Source organism: Sycon ciliatum, chromosome 9, assembly GCF_964019385.1.
Source record: "Sycon ciliatum chromosome 9, ocSycCili1.1, whole genome shotgun sequence".
NCBI classification, from domain to species: domain Eukaryota; kingdom Metazoa; phylum Porifera; class Calcarea; order Leucosolenida; family Sycettidae; genus Sycon; species Sycon ciliatum.
In genome coordinates, this window is record NC_088651.1 from 6078422 (window position 1) to 6100841 (window position 22420).

A 22420-nucleotide genomic window follows, 5' to 3' on the forward strand; every position below is an offset into this window, starting at 1 on the left:
GGAAGCGTCGGTCGCGCACACGCGATGAAAAGAAGTGCTGCGTGAGCATTTCTGAATGTATGTGGAGGATGCACGATCGTAATGGCGATGGATTTCTTTCCGAATTGGTCAAGTTTGAGGGAATAGGCGGAGAATATCAGACATCGGCGGGGATTGAGGTAGTGTATATTCGATTCGCCATCGAATACCCGACCGAATGGCCGTTTTCGTTTGGGGATTTCATGTGGGGTTTCTCGTAGCCACGCGGCGCTTCTTTGGAAACGATTGGTTCTAATTTTTGAATGTTTTTAATCTTTGGAATGTTTCTTCACGCCCCGTGCGTTCATTTCGCCCCAAACCTGGCCATGCAGAGGATCTAGGAGGACGACGAGGCAGCAGGCGCTGGGCCCGTAAATTACTGCCTGGAAGATATTATTTGGCCAAAGCTTGCTGTTGGCGTTTTTGATTTCTTGGATACGACAGCTCTTGGCTAAAACTGGACCTTGGACGGTCTTTCTTGGATATCAACCCAGGACGTGGTGGTCATGGACGTATCGCCATCGCTTTCAGCCAGATCCTTCTGCTGCCTGAAACCAATGGCGAAAGTAAAACTTTATCGCAGCAGCAGCTACTGCTCTGCTGAAAGTGCGAACACAAAATTAATTGCTTCGCCAATCCTCTTGTGCACTTGCAATTTTCAATGCGACCAAAATGATTCGCTTGCCAGTTCCTTTGTCCAGGCGTACTCCACAACGAGGAAAATAAAATTCGTGAAGGCAAGAGGCAAGATACGAATCTCGACTCGCTTGAGGCAAGCCGCCAGGAGAACGACAACTAATTACTTTTGAGACGAAAGGCCTTCGTTGCGTTTGTTTTGAGTTCGAATGTTCATCTTCCTCGGACGCGACACAAAGTTTTGAGTCACGTGTCACGATTACTATGGGAACAGCATAGTATGTATGCTGGGTTCCGTGATGTCCTATCTAGGACATCTCCAGGACTGGTGACTGTCACGTGTGTGTAGCGTTCCGATTCTTTACATCTAAAAACTTACTATATGAACCTTTGTTCCTCTTCCGAAAAAGAGCGAGGCTTTCCAGGAGCTGTCCTGTGTCCTGTATCCTGTGTCCTGTGTCCTGTGTGCTGTGTGCTGTGTCCTGTGTCCAGTGTCCTGTGTGCTGTGTCCAGTGTCCTGTGTCCTGTGTCCTGTGTCCTGTGTCCTGTGTCCTGTTGTGTGCTGTGTCCTGTGTCCTGTGTCCTGTGTCCTGTGTGCTGTGTGCTGTGTCCTGTGTCCCGTGTGCTGTGTCCTGTGTCCCGTGTGCTGTGTCCTGTGTCCTGTGTCCTGTGTCCTGTGTCCTGTGTCCTGCTGTGTGCAAGTCATGAACATGATCGTACTGTAGATCATGGTAGATTCATGCAGAGCCGCTCTCCGACTCTGCTTCATAAACGCTACACCCAACATCGTGGGAGGACTGCGGGAACGTACTGCAGCAGCAGCTCTTCGTCATCGGCGGCAGCGACAACACAAAGCCATTGGCATGCATGGCCAGCATGCAACTCGGCCTGAAAGAAACAGCCTGAACTGAAAGGCTGAAGAACGGAACGAAGGACGTTAGGTAGGCATTGTGACTGTATGTACGTGTACATTTCGTGTACAGATGCCGTGTATACAGTCCCCGGGCCGTGCTCGCCCGGTTTGACCCAACCGGCTCTGGCAGAATAAGAACCGCAGTACTATTTTACTAAACTTCACAACAAAGTCATGGAACGGTAATAGTTGAATGAAGGACAAGGCAACCATGTGCATGTTGCGTACTGCCCTGCAAGACGAATCGTTGCTACAAGAACGTTCTTTGGGCACTTTTAGGACGGAGAAGAGGCCATTCACGCACTAGATGGGGATTTGTATGCAAAAAATCACTAAATGCGCCGTTTCGTTCTTATAAAAGCAAGGATGACCGCCATTGGTTCATAATTATGTTGTAGTCTTTTGGACGCTGAGTCGACTGGTTTGGTCCGAAAAGGCTGCGATGCAGCGTTCGGCCCTTATTCCCAATCGAACACACGGATGAGTAAGCGGTCACGTGCTCATGCGTACACCAGTCACCTGGTCACCGTGCCTGCAGGCTATAAGTAGTTAGTTCTACAGTGTTCCTGTCACTCGAGTTGAACCTTTGAAACTTTGAGTTGAACCTTGGTGCAGGACTCTAGAAAGTTCATTTCTAGAGTCCTGCATTAATGTAGGCCACACGTTTTAATTTCTATGGGCATGTTCGATTGGTAGGATCGGGATCCCGCTCCACCGGATCCACTGGATTCGCACCCTTTCGATTGGTCGAATCCGGATCCTTTGGATTCGGATCCGGTCGATCCACCTCGGGGAGCACGGTTGACCGGATCCAACAGATCCGAATGTGACCTTTGTGCGTATATGGCGGGTCAAAATCATTTTTGTACACATTGTGGCACGCACACACGTGGATCGAGATAGAACTTGTTGACTTTTTGCACAACGCACCCGATGAGCACGACTTTCACCCTTTTGGGTGACTTGTGAGCGCCATTTTATTACTTCGTCAACATGGCAACAGTCAAGGTCCAAAATAAAGCGTTCAGTTGAAGCTGAAGGATCCTACTGATCTGAAATCTGGATCCCGATCTCGATCCTTACCAATCGAACATGCCCATATGTTTCTCGTCACTCGCGTACGATTCAGGAGTCTGCAAGAAAGAAAAAAAGCTGTGCTGCACTATGTGGGGAGTGGGGACCAACACAAAGTGGCCTGGCCTGCGCGACACATGATGCGAGGTCGGCATTTTCATTCGCAATCTAGCTGCACGTGCACAGATTGTGACAGAAGCTCCTACCACATACTACAATGTAGGTCTAGTTGCTAACTACTTATTTATTTATTTATTTATTTTGACTAGTTTGAGGGAAAGACACAAACGGGAAAAGTCTGAAGAAACATTGACTGTCACCACCAGGAGGCATTTATTTATTTATTTATTTATTCACCATCTTGTACATGTCTGCCTATGTTCGCTATTTTACATGGTGTATTGGTCGATTTTAGTATGACCGAAGGTATAATAAACTTTTTTTTATATTTTTCGGTCATTTTTATATATTTTCCACCTCTCGCATACTGCCAACGCAGCACGACATCAGGTGGTACTTCCTCTATCTCTCTGCAAAACTGTGCAGGGAAATCAGTTGTGCTAGGCTCCGCAGACAAGCACTGAGCTGGGAGCGCTTGCAAATAATTCAAAACTTCAAACAGCGATCGATCGCGCTTCTTTGAAATAATTATTTGTTGAGTTGGTAGATACTGGGCCACAATACTATTTTAGTACTTCGAAGTAGTATTGGGAGACTCTTGACCAAGAATCTCGAAACGCGCCCTTGTGTAGAGAGAACCCATGACACTTGAGTGGCCGACAGGTGAGCCAGTTTGACGAACCCTTTTCAGCCGCAAGATCCATGGACCTCTAGAGGCTGAAAAGGGTGCGTCAAACTGGCTCACTTGGTAGGCTGCCGCGGAATGTGCCAGCATAATTTCGGGAATGTGATTTTTAAAACGGGGATTACTGGCAATTTTGTAGAACAATCGGTAAAATTTGAGCAATGCCCCCCTTTTTCTATTTTTTTCATTTATAACACCCTGATTTGTACCAAAAAGCCGGTGATCCTGAAGTTGATCGCCTTGTATTTCAAAAAAGAAAGAAAAAAAAGCTTCCAGCCGAGTCTCAGGCGAACCGTGATTTTTTTGCCCGTACAAGTGGCAATAATACCGGTACTTGGTACAGTATCTGCAAAAAGGAAGACAAAAAAGCATTAGGGGTCGTCCGTAATTATCGAAAAATTAAAAAATCCGTCCTCGTGCAAAATTGTCTCTGACCCACCCACCTACCCCCATTTTTCCCATTAATTTTTCGATTTTTACCGATGCTCGAAAATAAGAACTTATCATATTGATGTTTGCGACAATCGATCCTACACTACGTCTGCAGTACAGTACACAATCAGTGCAACAAGTGTACGAAAGTCATTGAAGTAAAAAGGTAGGAGAATCAAAAAATTCCGCTGCAGCGGTCTTGACCACCCACCCCCTTTTTGCTTGAGGATGGATTTTTTAATTTTTCGAAAATTACAGACGACCCCTTATTGTGAGAATTATTGGTGAACTTACGTGAATAATCGGTGGAAACTTCGAGCAATGTTCAAAGGAATTATCGGTAAAAATACGAGCATACTCCACGGAAGCCTATCTTAAGGTCTCCATCCTTGCCATCGTAAAACTCCTTGGCGTGACGCTGCTCAAACTTCCTGGCGTCTGCCCTGGCTTTAGCCGTTTGGCCGCCACACTTGTATCTTCCAAATCCGGGTTTAACCGTGGGCGCATTGCTACGGGTGCTATAATCTCGTGTCATCTCCCTTGACGCTAAAGTTTCCCCCGATGACATAAATTATTATTTTGCCCAGCTTACTCCCCCCCCCCCCCTTGCAGTTACCCACGGCCCATGCAATCACCCGTACCCATGCGCATGCAGTCACCCATGCCCCATGCAGTCGAGTCACCCAGGCCCCACGCAGTCACCATGGCCACACACACCCCAAAACGTCACCCAGCTGCAATGCGGCCACCTACCTACCTAGTACCTGGGCATTACATGTCATGTACATGTTTGTAGTCGCCCAGCCCCCATGTAGTCACCCACGTGACCCAGGCCCCTTGGAGCTGATTGTACAATCAGTCATGTACTGCTGCACCACTGTCCAGCAGCAGGCCGCCAGTAGTTCAAAAAATAATTTTAAAACTTAAACTGTTTTCAAAGCAAGATTCTTATTCCTCATGTCACGTCATGAGTCATCATGAGTCATAGTATGGCGAGGGTGACCTGGGGAGACCTGGCACAATCACCTGTCACCATGGAGCCCAGGCCAAAGGCTCAGACTAGGCAGAGTCCGCAGAGACGTGTTCACGACACAAGTAGAATATCCATTCCATGATACAAAAATGTATTTAATACAACACCACTGTGTGTGATCTGTATAGGCAGCAGGCACATGCGTCATGCAGCAGGCAAGGCAAAACTAGAGTTGGGACAGCAGAGAACTTGGAAAGGCATCGGAACACTGCACGGAATGAACGCGGGCAAAGAGAACAAGATGCTTCAAGTGCATAGCAGAGAATAGTACATGCACCTGTAACAACATGGGCAATCTGTGAACTGAAGAACAGAAACAGAGAAATCATTCACGGCAGGCACAGATGCACTGAGCTGAGAATCGTAATGAATCGCATCACGATTACATGTTTCGTGCACAAATCGCTAGTAGTGCAATTACAATGAGATAAAAAAATTACTCGCCGGTCAGGGGTGTAACGGTCGAGTAACGTACATGTTTAGTTCTGGGAGTTTAAACTCAACTAAAAATTGGAAAAAACTTCTAAGAAGAACAGTGGAAACTCCACTGCATAACTAGCTGCGCATTTGCTATGCTACATTTGGTGAAAGTACGAGAGTGTATCAGTAACTAAACAGAAGGTATTGTAAGGAATGATTCAAAACGGCACACAGCGCATAGGGAAGAAACGATATCTTCGGAAATTACCAAAAAAATGAATCTGCTCAGGAAAAAAACCCCAAAAAACGGCGAGTTGGAGGAAAGCAAAGCGGGAAAGGAAAAGAGAAATCGCTTTAGTTGATGCATTCTGAAGCATGCACGTGGATGCATCTGACGTGGCTTCACGAATGGGAATAACGACACGTATACAGAGCCAGCAGCAGCAGTGCTGGTCATAGCGAGAAGTAGGGAGAGGGGGTGGGGAGAGGGGGTGGGGAGAGGGGTTGGGGGTTGTTGAGAGGGGAGGGGGTGGGGAGAGGGGGTGGGGGAGGAGATGGGGAGAGGGGTGGGGGAGAGGGGTGGGGGAGAGGGGAGGGGAAGGGGAGAGGGGTTGGTAGGTGAATGAACAACAGAACGAGAAACACCGGATATTGGACAAAAAGGCTACTAGTGTGGCAGTGGTTAGTAAGGGCAGGCAATGGAATGTAGTACACTGTACTAGAACTGCAGCTGGTATCTGTGGCTTTCACAGGAGACCAAGCCACCAGTTAGCATGGAATTGATACATCACAAGGACAAAAATAAGGGAAACGAAAACAAAAATATATCAACCCATAGTGCGGCATGGTGTCTGGTGCTCTCTACTCAGGAAGACAAAAATGCCTATCTGGCAACAGCAACTCGTCATTGCCAAGCAAGAGAGGGCAAGTGGGCATGCAATACTGGACAAGCCATGGCAGTAATACCATAATACGCCATACAACGTGCACAGGGAACTGGAATTGTAAGTGTGCATGGGTCGTTGTGGCAGCGCGTCATGGGACAAACTACAGTACGCCCAGCTTTCCAGGTCAATGGGAAAAAGTGGACACAGAAAACGACGTGCAAAGAAACAAAAGATACGACTGTATCATGAGTAGCAGCGAAGGGATTCAATCCTAGTCCCAACTGTGGGAGTAGGCATGGGCACTGATCTGAGAATGCAACGTCTACAGCAGCATGCAGGCGCAGGATAATGTAAGTGACAATTTAGGGTGGGGGGGGGGAGTAGGGCGAGGGTGGTGAGGGTGAGGAGGGGACGGGGAGGATGGGGGAGAGGAGGAAGGGATTGTGTTTTAAAAGTGCTATGCACAAGGTGTATGCACTCACAGTGCTCAACACGACACACCTAGGGTGACAGGTGCAGCATCTCTGAGCAACATAAGCTGGTGAATGGTGCTAGGCAAAGTCTTCGGCACATGAATGTCCAAACAATACGAAGTGGGAAAATATGATTTCAGCAAAAAGAAAAGTTTAGAATAAAAATGCATCAAGGAACCGCATCCTTTGTCCGATGTGCACGGTGCACAAGCTTTTCGTTGCAGCCTCTGGGCAGTCTGCGCCAGCTGAGTGCAATAATAGCAACCACAAGACATGAGGATACAACTGACTCACTTGGCGGCAAGCTGTGCTGGGAGAGTATGCATCATATCCGGACAGGTGAGACGTGACGTGGCAACTGAAGCCTGCTTCATATGCCACTGTATGCATGCAGGCAAGAAGAAGAAGAAGAAGCAGAAAGAAAACAATCTCTGAGTTGTGAGTAGATGCATGCATCAGACATTGCTGCCACATGGGCTTTAAGTATGGTGGTGATGGTAAGGGGAGGGGAGGGGGGGGGGGGGAGGGGGGGGGGGGCACGCACAGTACAGTTACGTTGCTGGAGACTTGTCAACCCTGTGTAGAGTCACTTACTACAGTAAATATGTACATAAATAAGTCCGTAAGGCAGCAATGCCTGTACCTATGATGAAGTAAAATAGAGATAACATAAGTTATGATGATCTAGGGGTGAAACGGTTACCCTTTTTAAAAGGTTACAAACGAGTATGTGGCTTAACGGGCGGGTTATCGGGTACCCTTTAGCAGCCAATAGTAACAGTTGCTTCCACATTTCGTGCCAGGAGGGCATGCAAAGTCAAGCAATTCACAGCAAGTGCACTACATCACGACAAGCGCAGCATGCGCATTTACTGCGCTACATGCAAAACAGTCAAAACTGTCACATGAAGCAGGATCGAACTCATCTAACAACACTTTCACACTGTACATCTAATTGTTCGACTGTCCAAGCCAGCTACTAATACCATAAGATACCGTCGGACACGACTAACGGGTACTCGCTTGCTAACAGATCAGCAGCTAAACAGACGGGTATCCGGCGGGTACCCGGATAACCCCTAAACATAACATAACGTTCTGATTTTCGAATTTAGTGGTCACGCCCGTACAAACTTTCATTCGGGTACTGACTTTCGGGCACGAACTAACTTTCGGCCCCGACTTGTGTGAAGTGGAGAAGTCACTTTGTGTAGATGTACATGTACAGTCTACACGCTGTATGTGCGAACCGTACCGGTACTGATTTTGGGCAGTACGTTTTATCGGGCTGAACTTGACTTGAACAGATAGACAAAGGTGGTTTTTATTCAGGGCAGGTACATGTACGTACAGTAAAGCCTGTATTACTAAAGACCACCATGACTAGCGACCAGCCTGGTACTACAGACCACTTCGCCAGGCACGGACGGTCTCACATTATGGTTGTGCGGTGCAAACCTGTAACTAAGGACCACCTGTCACTAAAGACCGCTTTCTCTGGCCCCAAGGGCAAGGGGTGGCCGTTAGTCACAGGTTTTACTGTGTTTACAGACGTGTACGGTTTTTCAGATCCTGCATCAGCTGTTTGTTGTTTGGCATGGTTGGGGAAACATAGCATAACGTGTTTTGATTGGTGTCAACTTGCTCCTCCCATTCTTGATGGTGATAGTTAAGTGTCTTGACTGAGCGACCTCTCCCTCTCCTAGCCATGGTCCCATTGCTTTTGTGACAGTCTACAAATCTATTTCGTAATGGGCTGCTCAATAAGATAACCGAATTCAACGGCTTGATGAAGAGGTCTCAAAACTTAGAGTCCATCTTCTCTTGTACTGGATAACCTCTTCTCTCCTCTATGGATTGCTGGCAGTCAGTCAGCCATGTTCGAACACACGGGAAATTCCAAATATTTCCCAGCGCTCTGTTCCGCTGTGCTACCTCATCCATTGCTTTGCGACCCGAAAACATGTTTTCCACCACCAACAAGGATATTTTACCCGTGATAGAGCGTGATGTACTTAGGGGTACCGGTGAATTTGAATGCAACATTGGCGGGATGCCACAACGGCTGAGTGACCTTTTGAGCTGCACATTACAAAAAAACGTTTGTAGACTCTCACAAGAGCAATGGAACCATGGCTAGGAGAGGAAGAGGCCGCTCAGTCAAGACACACAACTGTCACCATCAAGAAAGGGAGGAGAAAGTTCACACCAATCAAAACACGAACACTTGGCACAAGACGAAATGCACGGTTACGCTCCCCCTAACCATGCCACACAATAAGTAGCCGATGCAGGATATCCAACAGTGTATGACTCTACACCCGGCAGAGAAATCGCCAACGATATAACTGCACGACACGTTGCAATAACAGTGAGAAGGATTTGGCAATATACCTAAGATAGTCACACTTGCTGGAGTGCATTCTGAAAACACAGCATCCACTCAATCAATTTCATCATCCCCAGTATCATGCATCCAGTTGACTACGCTATAGCGAACTTGCACATAGCCAATTTTGTGATACAGCGAGCTGTTTTCCCTGTTTGAACCCATACAAATAATTGACCCATTGTAGCAAACGAATTTCGTTAAAAACGAACAATATCTTGAAGGGCCGTATGAAAACCAAGTGCACTCATACAGTCATGGGCCATGTGTCCGAGTCATGATGTGTTGCTTGTAAAGTGTAAGTGAATCATGGTTATAACAAACTTTGGCTATAAGGAACTAATCCTCCTGCACAATGGTGTTCGTTATATCAGGAGTCGACTGTACTTGATACTTCAGTACTTACTTTGAAATAGGGCCAGATAAAGCGAATTTTTGCAGTTTCCAGTAGTGGTCATGGTCGATATAGTCTGCAGAAAGCTCATGGCTGTGTTTTATATGTTTGTTGCTGCCAGTAGCTTTGCAGTCTGCTCCACCGTAACCGCTGCACTCCTGAAGAATGTGATAGTGATCATCCTTAACCACACACATCTCCCAGCAGGTTTTTCCAGTCTGGTCGATCGGGTTCATCGAGCTCTTCTCACACACTCTGAACTCCGTGTTGGGAGCTTTGATCTCGCCATGTAGGACATAATGGCCGTCGCTCTCAGCATGCTGGACCTTCTTGATGCACTTCTCATGACATTGGGGGCATTTTTCAGGACAAAGTTGCCCTACGCAATCCATGCACAGATGCAGTCCACTGTGGTCTTGTATCAAGCCGCAGGTCTGTGGCCTGTTCCTGACTGTTCCATGGCTTCCTGATTCGCATTTTCCATCGCATTTTGACGCACAATGAGAGAACCGGTGTCCATCCCTTACTTTTTGCTGTTGACGATCAGGCAGGGTCTTGTGAAGGACATCCAACGTGCAAGTAGTTGAGTGACCGGCGTGGCACCGTTCTCCACACTTTGAAAAGCCATCACTTGTCGCTGGCTGCTCAAATCCTGCCGCTTGCTCCCAAAAATACCGGTGCGTGCAGAAGTGCAGCTCTTTCTTATGCAGCTGCTCTGATTCAATATGATACCCGTCACCACTGCAATCTGCTTGTCTTGCTTCCGATGTGCATGCCAAGATGTGAAGATGACCCCAACCTGAGTTCTGACAAACGTTTTCGCATGAATGTGCAAAATCTAGAAGTATGGGCAATGTTTGTTGCGCGGTGGCAAAGGTCTGTAGCTTCTGTCTGCCGTCCATTCGGATCTGGCCATGTGCTGCTCTGTGTAAAGTTGTGGCGTCGTGTGGTGGGAGCTCGCACTGAGCACCACAGAATGGACAAGGTGTAGAACAGACATGGCTATCCCCACATTTATGCTTTTCATGCCCCTCGTGAAGCACGTGATCATGAGCACGAGTGCAGGTTTTTTTACAGTCTGCAGCAGAGCACAGTGCAACGCAATCGTGCAAATCACACCGATGATCCTCATGGGCAGTGCCATCCCTGCGGTCTAGTATCACGTCACACTCCCCAGTGCAGAGGGGTTTACCGGCAGTGGTGGTTTTTGATTGCCGATTGACCTCACAGCGTTCTTTGCACCTATGGGCTGTTTCCGCGCAGAGGCACGGGCCAGCATGATGCTCACGCCGGTCATCACAATCCTTGCCGCAGTTCCGCGATACCTCCTTATACACGCAATGTCCTGAGCACGGATGAGAGCACTTGAACATGTGTCCAGTAGTACTCTGTGGTAGTAGACCAGGGTTAGCTCCTGTCACCAGGGGACCAGCGTGAAGTTGTCTTCCTTCACAAAACACAGCATCGCCACCATGCTCCTCATGCTGGCATCGGGCATGGCAATGGTCGAATTCCGCAGTCTCATCTTCAGAGTATGGGTCCACAAAACCAATAGCTTTCCAGAACTGGCTGTGGGTGACTCGCTCGGTGAAGGTAACGTCGAGGCTCTCTGTTGCTGATTTATCCACTCTGACTTTGCAGTGGTGGTGCTCTCGTTTCAGAGAGGAGCACACGGTGCTGCAGGTGATCACTGATGGTGGACTGTCAGGTGTTTGCTGAGCTATAGGTGGCACCATGGATTCATCCTTTGTGTCCACAACTCTCCAAGGAGAAAGCGCATGCTCCTGTATCTCTGCTGGCCGAAGAGACCGGAATGTTCCATGTGTTGTGCTGTGCAATTCACCGTCAGCATGAACCACCTTATCGCAGCACTCTCCGCACGTTGGACAAAAGGCATTGCAGGTATGTTGCAATTGGGAAGCATCATCATGATGTGCATGCTCTCCACCGTGTTCCGCTTGGCCAGTTGGAATTATGCGTTTGCAGGGCAGCCTCAATGCTGGCAATGTTCCATCCTTCACCAAAGCTATTTTTTGATCTGAATCTAGCTTACTGAAGAAGGGCAGGGTGCAGTTGCCTTCGCTGGTGTTGCACTTGATATCTTTGTTACCAGTACGCTTCGATTCAGAGCAGATATGAGTTGCACCACAGTCATGAACAGTGGATCCAGTAGGATGGTGGAAATGATCTTTAGCTTCACAGTCAGCATCGCAGTGATCGCATTTAGCAGTGCACTTTCCAATGCCACAGTTGCATTTCTGCTTCTTATCATGACCCATTTTCAATTCACATTTGTTGCTGCAGTCGGTTCCCCTGCATGTTTGGTCACATTTGTGCTCCTTCTCGCAGTCGTGGCCCCTTGAATGCTTGAGTGGCCGCATGCAGTGTTCCACACATGGACCGTATTGATTGGCCTGTCCACAAGGATCATTACATAGATGATTGTCGCATGGAAAGTGATGACCATTGTCAGCAAAGCCAGGCAACTCAGGTTTGCCAGATTGTGGAACTGTCTGATGATACAGAAGCTGTGTGCAATACACTTTATCTTCCCCGTGCTCTTGATCTCTTGGGCAGGGTGCGGGACACTTGTCAAAACCATTTGCTGGGTCTACACTGGGGTCGGCAAAGCTGTGGACATCCCAGAATAGGGCATGGGTCACTTTGCACTTTATGCCCACCCGCCTGTAGCTTTCTTTGATTTTGCCTTTGTTATAATGCGCTGCTACCAGGTCGTAGTCTGGGACATGACTGTGTGAGCGACTTTCTTCGAGGCTACCACAGACAGTATGGCAGGTTGTATCATCTGGCAGTTGTGAAGGAGTAGAGCCATTTCCATTGCGGAGACTAGCCCGAGCACTGGACAGCACAGCACCGTGCTGTGATACTAGATGCTGATCATGCGTTGTAGATCCCGCTGTTTCACAGTGGAAGCCACACAATGGACATGTTTTGTCACATCCGTGCGCCTGCTGACAGCTGTGTTTCACACCAGGATGTGTGGTTTTTCCAGGTGGCACTGGTATGTTGCAGAAAAGCTTGAATGCATTGCCAGCAATCTTCTCAGCATTGGGATTCTCGCTGATGAAGCTTTCTTTCTCTACTTCTGGGACAACTTTGCATGGCCCAGGCTCGTTGCATGCTACCTTGCACTTGTGGCTCTTCCCGCAGTGGTGTTGCAGAGGGCTGGAGTCTGAGACTTTATGACTGTCATCCATAGAGCATTGCTTTGCGCAGTCCTCATCTTGGCATTGCTTGGGACAGGTGTGTGCTGATTTGCACTTGCAAGGCTGCGCACTCTTGTCATGGCCGTCCAGTAGAGTGCAGGTGCCTTCACACCGTTGTCCATCTTGAAACAGTTCACACTTGTCACCGCAGACGTGCTCTTCGCATTCGAACCGATGGCCTTGTAACTGTCCATGCCGCTCTTCAGCAGTGAAACCTCGTTCTGGCTCGGCCTCCGGGTTGTAGAGTTGATGATGAATTTCACCAAGGCACTGCCTGTTTTCAATGCCGTCGTGGCCAGGCAGTGTGCACACTACTGGGCAGGCGTTGAATAGGCGCGACTCCCCTTCAGGATATGGATCCAATAATGACAGGTTGTCCCAGAAGGTCCTATGAGACACTTGTCTTGCCTTGGTACGCGAGATGGAGGTGCTGCTGGCAGCATCCACATCGTAGATGAGATGAGAATGAGATGGCCCAGCAATCTTACATAGCTTGTCACAGGTGATTGCAGCATCCGGCAGTTGCACTTCTCTTCCATCCTTGCCCAGTAAGGCGATCTTGGCAAGGACCTCTGGCTTGATGCTACCGTGAGTCACGGAGCAGGCAGTGCCAGTGTGGTCGTATGGACGTGAACAGCAGTGTCCACACATGCTGCAGGACTTATTACAGTGGTGGACAACACCACAGTCGTGGGACTTGTCATGCTTTTGAAGACGGGGTGGTATGGGAATCTTGCAGAATGAGTTCCTGAAGCCGTTGGGATATGCGGTTGCGGTGACGTTCAGAGGCTGTTCGTCACCACCCGGTGAGAGAATAACACAGACTCCTAGTGCCTCACAGGGCTGGTTGCAAGTGTGTTGCTGCTTACAGTGGTGAAATACCGACGATCGGTCGGCAGTACCGGTAGTTGGGTGTAGGTGGTTCACGTCGTAGGCACAGTATGGAGGATCACTGCTGTGCGGCAAGATACACGGCTTTCCGCAAAGACCATACTCCTTCTGCTGCTCTGGAGAAGCTGGGTCTTTGAACTTCATATCATGCCAGAATTTTGCATGAGAGCTGATGCTCTTCTTAAAATTCATGTAAGCACTACCGATGTGTAAGTGGCCTCGTCCTCCTTTCTCGCACATATCTTGGCATGTTACACCTCCTTCAATGTGAACCTCGTCGTCAAGACCGACCGAGAGCTTCACGGCTGTCACGATTGTCCCGTGCTGGACCTGATGAAGAGAACCGCTCTTGTGGTGTCCAGCGTGTAGTTCACAGTGACGTTTGCACAGTGGGCATTGCTCCTTGCAGGTATGAGATTCGGCGGAACACTCATGTTTCCCTGCGTGCATTTTCTTTCCGGCTGGTAACGGCTTCACACACTTCAGGTGATATCCGGTGGTGTTGCTTAAACCAGAGACAAGTGCCCGGCTATCCTCTGGTGCTTTCCCGTGGATAGTTGTGACATGGCACACACCATCCATGTCACAGTACTTGGCACACGAGTGCCGCTGATTACAATGGTGTAGCCCTTTGTTCTTTGTGGAGTGAACATGGTCAGGTGCGTTGCAATCCGCCGTGCAATTACCAATTTCACACCTGTTCTCACATCCAGTAGCATCACATTTATGGTCCGCATGCTCGTAGTAGTCATCTTGGGTACACAACACCTTGCAGCCAGGAGCTTCACATTCCACGCGGCATTGGTGGTGCTCTTTGCGACACCTGCACCGGGACTCGTGATCGTGGCGGAAGAACCGACAGGCCACGTCCCTCGCCCTTTTCTCGCTCTGATTTTCGTCGCGGGAGCAGCGGAAGCATGCCTCTGCACACTTGTGCTTGGTGGAGCAGGCAAACCAGTGGCCGCACAGCTCCCGCCCATTCTCGTCAACTCCATAGATTTGCAGTCCGGTGTACATCAGAGATGTGGCGGCGGTCGCGTTGTCTAGCTCCGGTTTATCGCTCAGCTCGTGGAATAGTTTCCCTTGGCAGTAGACGTTGGCCTTAGGTCCGTGTCGTTCCTTTGCATTGCACTTGACCGGACAGCCATCCAGGAAATCACGGTCTTCCGGACACGGACAGTCAAACCGAAACGACTCCCAGAATGCGGAATGTCTCTGTGACTTCTCCCCCAGCCTGCAGTGGGCATGGCCACGCCCTGCTTCCTTGCACAACTGCCCGCAAGTTCGCTCGCCAGAGACTTCGACGTTACCGCTGACACCGTTGCGAACCACACAAGAGTCATTCCGGTACGGGCCATGTTCATCGAGGCGGTGATTGCCTTTGTGATTGATATCTCGTGTGCAGTAGCGATGGCAGCCCGGACACTGGACAGTGCAGGTGTGCGTGTTGCGACAGGAGTGCTTCTCCTCGTGTTCTATCTCTCCGATGGGTTTCTTGATGTCGCACACCAAACGATACCCATTTCCATCACTGGATCGCCGCTTGTGTTTCTCAGGATCCACCGTAGTAGGATCGGATGCAAGCATGCAGATGCCATCCTCCTCGCAAAGCTCCCGGCACTCGTGACGAATGCCGCAGTGATGCGGTATTGGCTTATCTTCACCACCGTGCAAGTGATCGATTGGCTGACCGCTTTTGGAGCAGTTCGCACCACAGTCACATTTCATGCAGCACCTATCGATTCCACACCAGTGCAGCTCATGATCATGTTGATCTTCAGAGTTATGCTCCTCGACGCGCCGTACACAAGGCTCTCCACAAAGACCGGACTCCAAAGTAGCTGGGCACGGGATGCCACAGACGTGCTTTTCAGCAGTCTGACACGAGCACACACCGTGGTGACCCACAGGCTTGGAACACTGTGAACGCTCCGTGCCGCGCATGCATTTCTCCAGTTTCTCGGGTAGAGTGCAGAGTCCGTTACACATATGATCCGGCTCTCTGCTGCACGGGAAATGGTGGCCTATGTATACGTTGTGCTCGTTGCCGCGGCTTTGTTTTCGCTCGACGCCGTCGATCTCCTCCCTCACTGCCTTTCCTGTGTAACCTTTGTCGTCTGGCTTGTGTTTCTCATCAAACGCTTCATGCCACAAAGAGCCTGTGCAGTAGGGTGCACTGGTCGCAGGATGTCTTGGGCATTGCATAGGGCAACGGTCAAAGTCGGCACTGCCCGCATTCGGATCAACGATATTCAGCCTCTTCCAGAAGAATGTGTGATTCACAACCTTGTGATTGTCCCCGTCTTGTTCCTGGCGTGGAAAGAATGGCCTATGGCCAGAGGCAGAGGTGTCAAATGCGCTGGAACGTTTGGCCAGCAATGACACAATATCCTTGGACAAGATATGTTCGTGACCCCGCATGTAGTCCTTGCCAGGGCAGAGCTGATCGCATCTTGGCGGTGTATCATGGGACACCAACTCATGCGTTCGGCCATTACGCACCCTGGCAAAGCGACTGTTCCGGATCTGTCCGTGCTTCATATCGTGCGGACCCTCGTGGTCCCAGCCGAGACGACACACCATGCTGCACAGTGGGCAGATCTCCGTACACGTGTGATCTTTCTGTTCCTTGCCACACTGGTGATTGCCGCTATGCGTCAGGGTCATGGTGTCCAGTGTTGACCCGCAGAACATCTTATAGCCGTTCACACCGATTCGCTGCTCCTCGTCTCTGCAGATGTTGGGGTTTAACTCTGACTCCGAGTTGTTGGCTATAGCACACACACCTTCAGCTTGACATACGTCTGGACACTTGTGATCTGTGGCACCACACGTGTGTAGGTCATGGCCTTGCCCCTTGTCGATATCGTGCAAGCAGTATTTCTCGCACCGTGCTCGAGAAGTCGGTCGAAGTTGGCACTGCTGCGCACACGTGTGCCTTTCAGCGGAGCATTTGTGTTCGGCTTGGTCATCGCCAATATGTTCATCGTCCCTGCTGGATTCTTCGTGCAGAGCATCCTTGTAGCATATTGAGCTTTCCACCTGCGTGCGATCACCATGCTTGTGAACCCAGGCATCCATGTAGTCGCACGGCTCCTCACACTTGTGCTGTGGAGGCACGTCACCTCCTTCTTGCCAGCACTGGCAACGACGGCTCTTGTGACCTGCTCCCGCCATACACTGGCCGGGCTCGCCTTCCCTGGTCTTCTTCTTCCGACAATACGTGCAAGGTCTGCCGCAGTAATGGTTGCCTTGCTTGCCGTGATCAAACAGACAGTCATGCTTGTCGCGATGACCACGCGGCTGCAGGCAAAGCAGGTGACAGGGCTTGTAGGAGCATGGTTGGTCGCAAGGCTCCCAGATCGACTCGAAGAAGCTGAAACAGGATTTGGTTTCTGCTTCAAGGTCGAGGGTTCCCCTCAGTCCCTGCCTGTGAGTGTGGGACGGTGCCTTCACGGCTCTTTGCCGGCGCTTGCAGAGGATGTCCAGCGCTGTCTTGGTCTGAGTGTGGAGAGCGGCCGGGCCTCGAGACCACCAGTCTTCTTCAGACTTCAGTACCGCTCTTGCGACATCAACACGCAGAGCATTGATCATGGCGCGGGCAGCATCGCTCAGCAGCTTTTCGACACCGTCGAAGCACTTGTCTATATCGGAACTATCCATGTCCACTTTGAAATCGAGTGGTAAGCCGGCATCCATGGACCACTTATACTTCTGCGGTCGATGGAACGGCTCCACGACCTCGCCGTCGATTTTTAACTCTTGGGTGCCGCTGTTGCAAGGTTTGCCATTCCACTCTCCACTTCTTAGCGCGGTGAGCAAGAGCTCGAAAAACTCTATGGTTTCACGGTGATGGACTTGGCTGAGTTTCAGCGATGTGAAGCTAGTACAAGCAGTGGCAGCAGCGCCCAGCATCAAACACAGCGAGTCGTGGAAACCGGCTGACTTGAAGCACGGCGTCGAAAGCTCGCCAAGGTGAGCCGTTATACGTTCCGCCGCAAACTGTCGAACGCATGCCTCGCGCTGCTCTGCCTCAAGCTGAACTTCGTCATAATGCCGCTCATCGTAATCGCCGAAGAACTCGCTGAGAGTATCTTGATCCTCTGGGTCAAGGTGACAGAGTTTCTGGGATCCATCTTCGTCGTTGCTTTGCCGAGACGTGGACAGTACGAGGAGACGGCCCGTAAACAGGCCGCTGTCAATTTTCTGCGGGTCTAGCTTGGACTCCTTCTCCTTCGGATCAACCCAGAGCGATTTCATATGCTCTTTCATCTGCTGGATAACCGCCACAAGCCGTTTGACTGCACCCACTGGATTGTCAGAGCAGACGATGAAGACATTGCTTAGTGCTACTGCTGGTAAGAGTAGCGGCATGGCTGCGTCCTGGAAAGGTTCCTTGGATTGAGAGAGCAGATGCAAGCCTTCGAAGCAGAAGAAGTTGTGCACCCTCATGTCGAGAAGGCGCGTGGAGAGAAGCAGTCGAGCATGTTTCCGCTGCTCCACCTCCGGTCTCCTGCCGCGTCCCGGTTTAATGGCAGCAACCTTGGCATCACCCGGTATGCTAGCGGCCATCATTCCGCCAGAGCACATGTTGGCAATAGTCATTGCACTGAGTTCGTCGTCGGTCAATACGGTTGTAACATACGTCGGGTCACTGCGGTGACGTAGCTCGCTCGCCAGTGGACTCACTTCGATCAGATTGTGCACAACGTCCACAAACTTAGCTCGCTGCTCGACTGGAACAGGATTGGATGCAAAGCACTGACGACAGATTGCAGATGAGGCGTCACCATGGCTGCTTGCATCCTGGGGTAGTGGGTCATCAGAGTCGAGTGAGACGGTTGAGAGGACGGAGAGGCTGGGACCGAGGGCCATGTTGGTGAACAGCTGGTCAAACTGGACCATTGGCTGGCGCGGCAGCCTGCGAAGGTCAACTCTGTCCATCGGCTGGATGATAGGACCTTCGATGATCGGTACGTTCCCCATGTCGGTCGTGCCAGGAGTTGCAGTGGCAGTGGCAGTGCGTGGGGTGTTTGATTGTCTGCCGTTGGTGATGTTGAAGCAACTCCTGATGGCTTCTTCCTTGCGTGCGTCATTTTCACTTGGAAACTGTACCATCTGGTAGGGCTGCGTGACAGCTATTGCAAGCCGCCGTGTTTGCCAGGCAAGCGATCCTTTGCAGCCGTACCACGCATACTTGAATCGAAGAAGCTTGAGAGGGTTGTTCGGGTCGAGTTGCTTGGGATGCCGCTTCAGGTTGCCGAACTTCTCCTTGAACACGATCCTGGTGCCATTCCTGGAACGGCGCATTCCCGCTGCATCTCGATCCCATGGCCAGTCGTGATCAGTGAATGCCAGTAGGACAGAGTCGGACGCATCCATCGTAAGGTTGAGAAGTTGACAAGCCGTGCTGATGGGCTCATGTTCGTGCAGGTTAAGGACAAGGTACGCTTCACCCGTCGTGTCTGTGACGTTGTCCACAAAGCACAGGACGCTGGACCCTGGCTCCACGTCGACCAGGTGTGCCAGAGATTTGCCGTCGGCAATCTGGTGGCCATGCAGGATGCCTTCGATGCATTCTCGGTTCCCGGCCATGACCAGCACCTTCAGGTTTGTGTACTTCATTGCGGATGCAGTGCCGTCGTCGTCTGCTGGCTGCTGCCCGTCGACTGCCTGCCCTCCTAGCTTGCTGGTACACTTGCCGACCTTCTCCAGGGCAATGCGCAAGTACCTGATGGCATCCCGGTCCACCAGTATCGGTGGCGTTTCCACGATGGCAGGCCCCGGCCTAGTGAAGTCCAGCTTGATGGCATGCTCCTCTTTGCCCAGTGCCGTCGAGTACCACAGTCGCTTGGCGGTTTTCTGGCTCTTGCCAACTGCAGAGGGAACAAGCAACGCACGCAAAGACAGACACAAAGTATAAATATACAAGCCGGAATCCACTGAGTGTCGGATGCAGTGCACATACCGCACACTGTCAGCTCAGTTCTTAGATATATGCAAAAGTGCCATTCATGCTCGACAACGGGATGGGTAGAGGGGACAGGCTTGGTTGGAGATAAAAAATAATACATTACGGTCATCAAAATATGAGCCGCGCCAAGCTAAAAAGTGGCTTCGTGTTTTGCCAACAAATCGAGAAAATCACCAAAATGTCACAGTTGGCAAATTTTACTCGAGTGCGATCGCGAAAATATTCACTTTCAAGTTTGCAAGCGGATGAAGAGAGAAGCCTTTTATGTTTGAGCAACACTTCTTCAGTGTTCCCTCTGTCATCGTTGTGGGGATTCCTCAGCGCTGCCAGAGATCGTAATGGAGCTTCTGAGAGAGAATGTGGAGGTGAGCCGGATAACATTCTGTATCCGTGTGCGCCATAACCTACTTGACGAGGAAGAGTCGCTCATTCATAGTGGCTGTGCTTCTTATCGTGGTCACGACTAGAGCGGCGAGTGTAGCTATGGGGAGACGTCTACAAGCCTTCTGACTATCATTCTGACAAGCAGCCTGGTGAGTTGGCTCTTCCTGCGATCATTTTTTTGTTTGTTTCACTTTGTTTCGGCTACCTTCAATTTAGTGTTCATGACATGACGTACTGGATTCCAAAATTTCCTCGTTTCAAGGAAATAGTGCCACACAACGAAGCGATGCATTGACTCTACCTGCTAGCATATTGTCCCGTGGCGCCTTCTACCAGTATCCTTGGCAGGGAAGGAGAATGACATGGACTAGGACGGACAAAGAACCAGTGCCACGTGTTAGCGATGTGCGGTCTACTGGACCTATATGTAGGTGCGAGAGCACTACACCAATGGACCTAGATCTCTGGCACAGCACCACGAGCTACATGAAAGGATTAATTCATCCTGGCATAGGTGATTGGAGAGAGTATGACGGACCGTCTTGGTAAGATGCGACGTTCCCCAACGCAGCGAAACATATAGTCACAACATCATGATGAAGGATATGAAAATTCGTATTGCGTGATAAAATGGCATGAGTCATGATGAAAATTTAATGTAGATCTGTTATTTCTTCTTTCTTGGATCTTCTAATTAGAACACAAGTGCTCATTCTTCCTGTATTGCTTGCACACCTGCTAAGCTTTGTCTCTACTTGGTGTCCCATGTTTTCTTGGAGTTTGGGAAGGTCTTGGAATCCTTAAATGTCATTGATACCAGGCACTCGCGCTATTCCGCCGACTTAACTTGACACTTGACTGACTCACGACTGCCACCCAGAGCACACGAGAAGTCCATCGAACCTTCGACTCGACAAACCTGCAAGAAAGCACCACTCCCTGCTCAATACACAGTGTTTCGAGGAATTCACCCCTCATCAGTTGAGCTTGAGTAGGCTGAGGAAGATTGTGCCTGAAGAGCACCACTTATATAGTGCTCTCCAGGCACAAACATCACCAGGGATACAAACTTACAGAGACGCTCCGTTTCCAGCGCGACAAACACCCCGTGAACACCAGATAGCAGCGTGAGTCAGTGTCGCTCCTGGACGGTGAGACAGACGTCGAGGACCCTCGGTCATTCGCAACGCTGTCACCTCCAAACCAACTAGTCGCAAGCCCGCGCTGGGCACAACAGTACGAAGTAGTGGTTGCGACTTCGGCGATGATTTGTAAGAAAGGGTTTGCTCCCCACACCGGAGCTCGCGCTATTCCGCCGACTTTACTTGACACTTGACTGACTCACACACTGACTCAAGCTGCCATCTGGTGTTCACGAGGTGTTTGTCGCGCTGGAAACGGAGCGTCTCTGTAAGTTTGTATCCCTGGTGATGTTTGTGCCTGGAGAGCACTATATAAGTGGTGCTCTTCAGGCACAATCTTCCTCAGCCTACTCAAGCTCAACTGATGAGAGGTGAATTCCTCGAAACACTGTGTATTGAGCAGGGAGTGGTGCTTTCTTGCAGGTTTGCCGAGTCGAAGGTTCGATGGACTTCTTGTGTGCTTTGGGTGGCAGTCGTGAGTCAGTCAAGTGTCGAGTAAAGGCGGCGGAATAGCGCGAGCTCCGGTGTGGGGAGCAAACCCTTTCTTACAAATTATCGCCGAAGTCGCAACCACTACTTCGTGTTAGCTGCACCGGGGTTTAAGCCCTTTTGGGCCCAATTTTCACGGTTCACATCAGACTCGGCTAGAGGCCGAGTTTTCCGCATCCATAGAAACACCACCACCCTTCAAGGATCAAGGCACAGATGCAGCTCCTACTAATGCGGTGGGAGGTGAGTAGATCAGCTCACTAGCAAGTGGTCAAAGACCGAAAATCCAATTCACTGCATCCATGTTTTCCAGCCGTTCGACACACAGTTAAATATAATTTGGGCCCGATACAGTCAACTTCGTTTATAACGACATTCGGCGGGGCATCAAAAATGTGTCCTTATTCGCGAAGTGGCGTTATACCCGAAGTCTCATTATATGTATTACAGTTAGATGGGACTTTGCTCTGGGCATGGACATTCTGTCGTTATTCGCGAATTGTCGTTATATCCGCAGTCGTTATTAGCGAAGTTGACTGTATTTAAAAACAAAATTGACATTCGGAGTATACGCCGCACGTGAGAATTTGATTTTTGGCGACCTATGTTTTAAAGTGGGTACCGGTACATACAAGGCGTTACAAGTGGTTAAAAAGTTTCTGAAACACGACTGAAGTTCTGGCAAAAATGCTAGTTTGTCCTACACTCCGAGCTGACAAGATGACTGGTTACTCATGCTGCCCTCTGTTGCCCCGGCATGCGTTCAACCAGATACAACAGCAACTCGTAACAGTATGAGACCAAGAACTTTCTCCTCTGAGATAAAACTGCAAGAACAA

At 49.9% G+C, this 22420-nt stretch overlaps 1 protein-coding gene across 1 annotated transcript in view; it reads right to left on the minus strand.

Annotated features, from left to right (window-relative positions):
* Positions 1-4961: 4961 nt before the first annotated feature.
* The window catches only part of LOC135824572 (uncharacterized), a 51683-nt gene continuing 34224 nt past the window's right edge, over positions 4962-22420 (minus strand). The window contains exons 15-16 of the mRNA XM_065337304.1: positions 9487-19468; positions 4962-7071 (exon numbers count right to left, since the gene is read on the minus strand). Of these exons, the coding sequence (XP_065193376.1) occupies positions 7062-7071; positions 9487-19468 (9992 nt within the window). The 3' untranslated portion in view covers positions 4962-7061. The remainder of the gene's footprint in view (positions 7072-9486; positions 19469-22420) is intronic.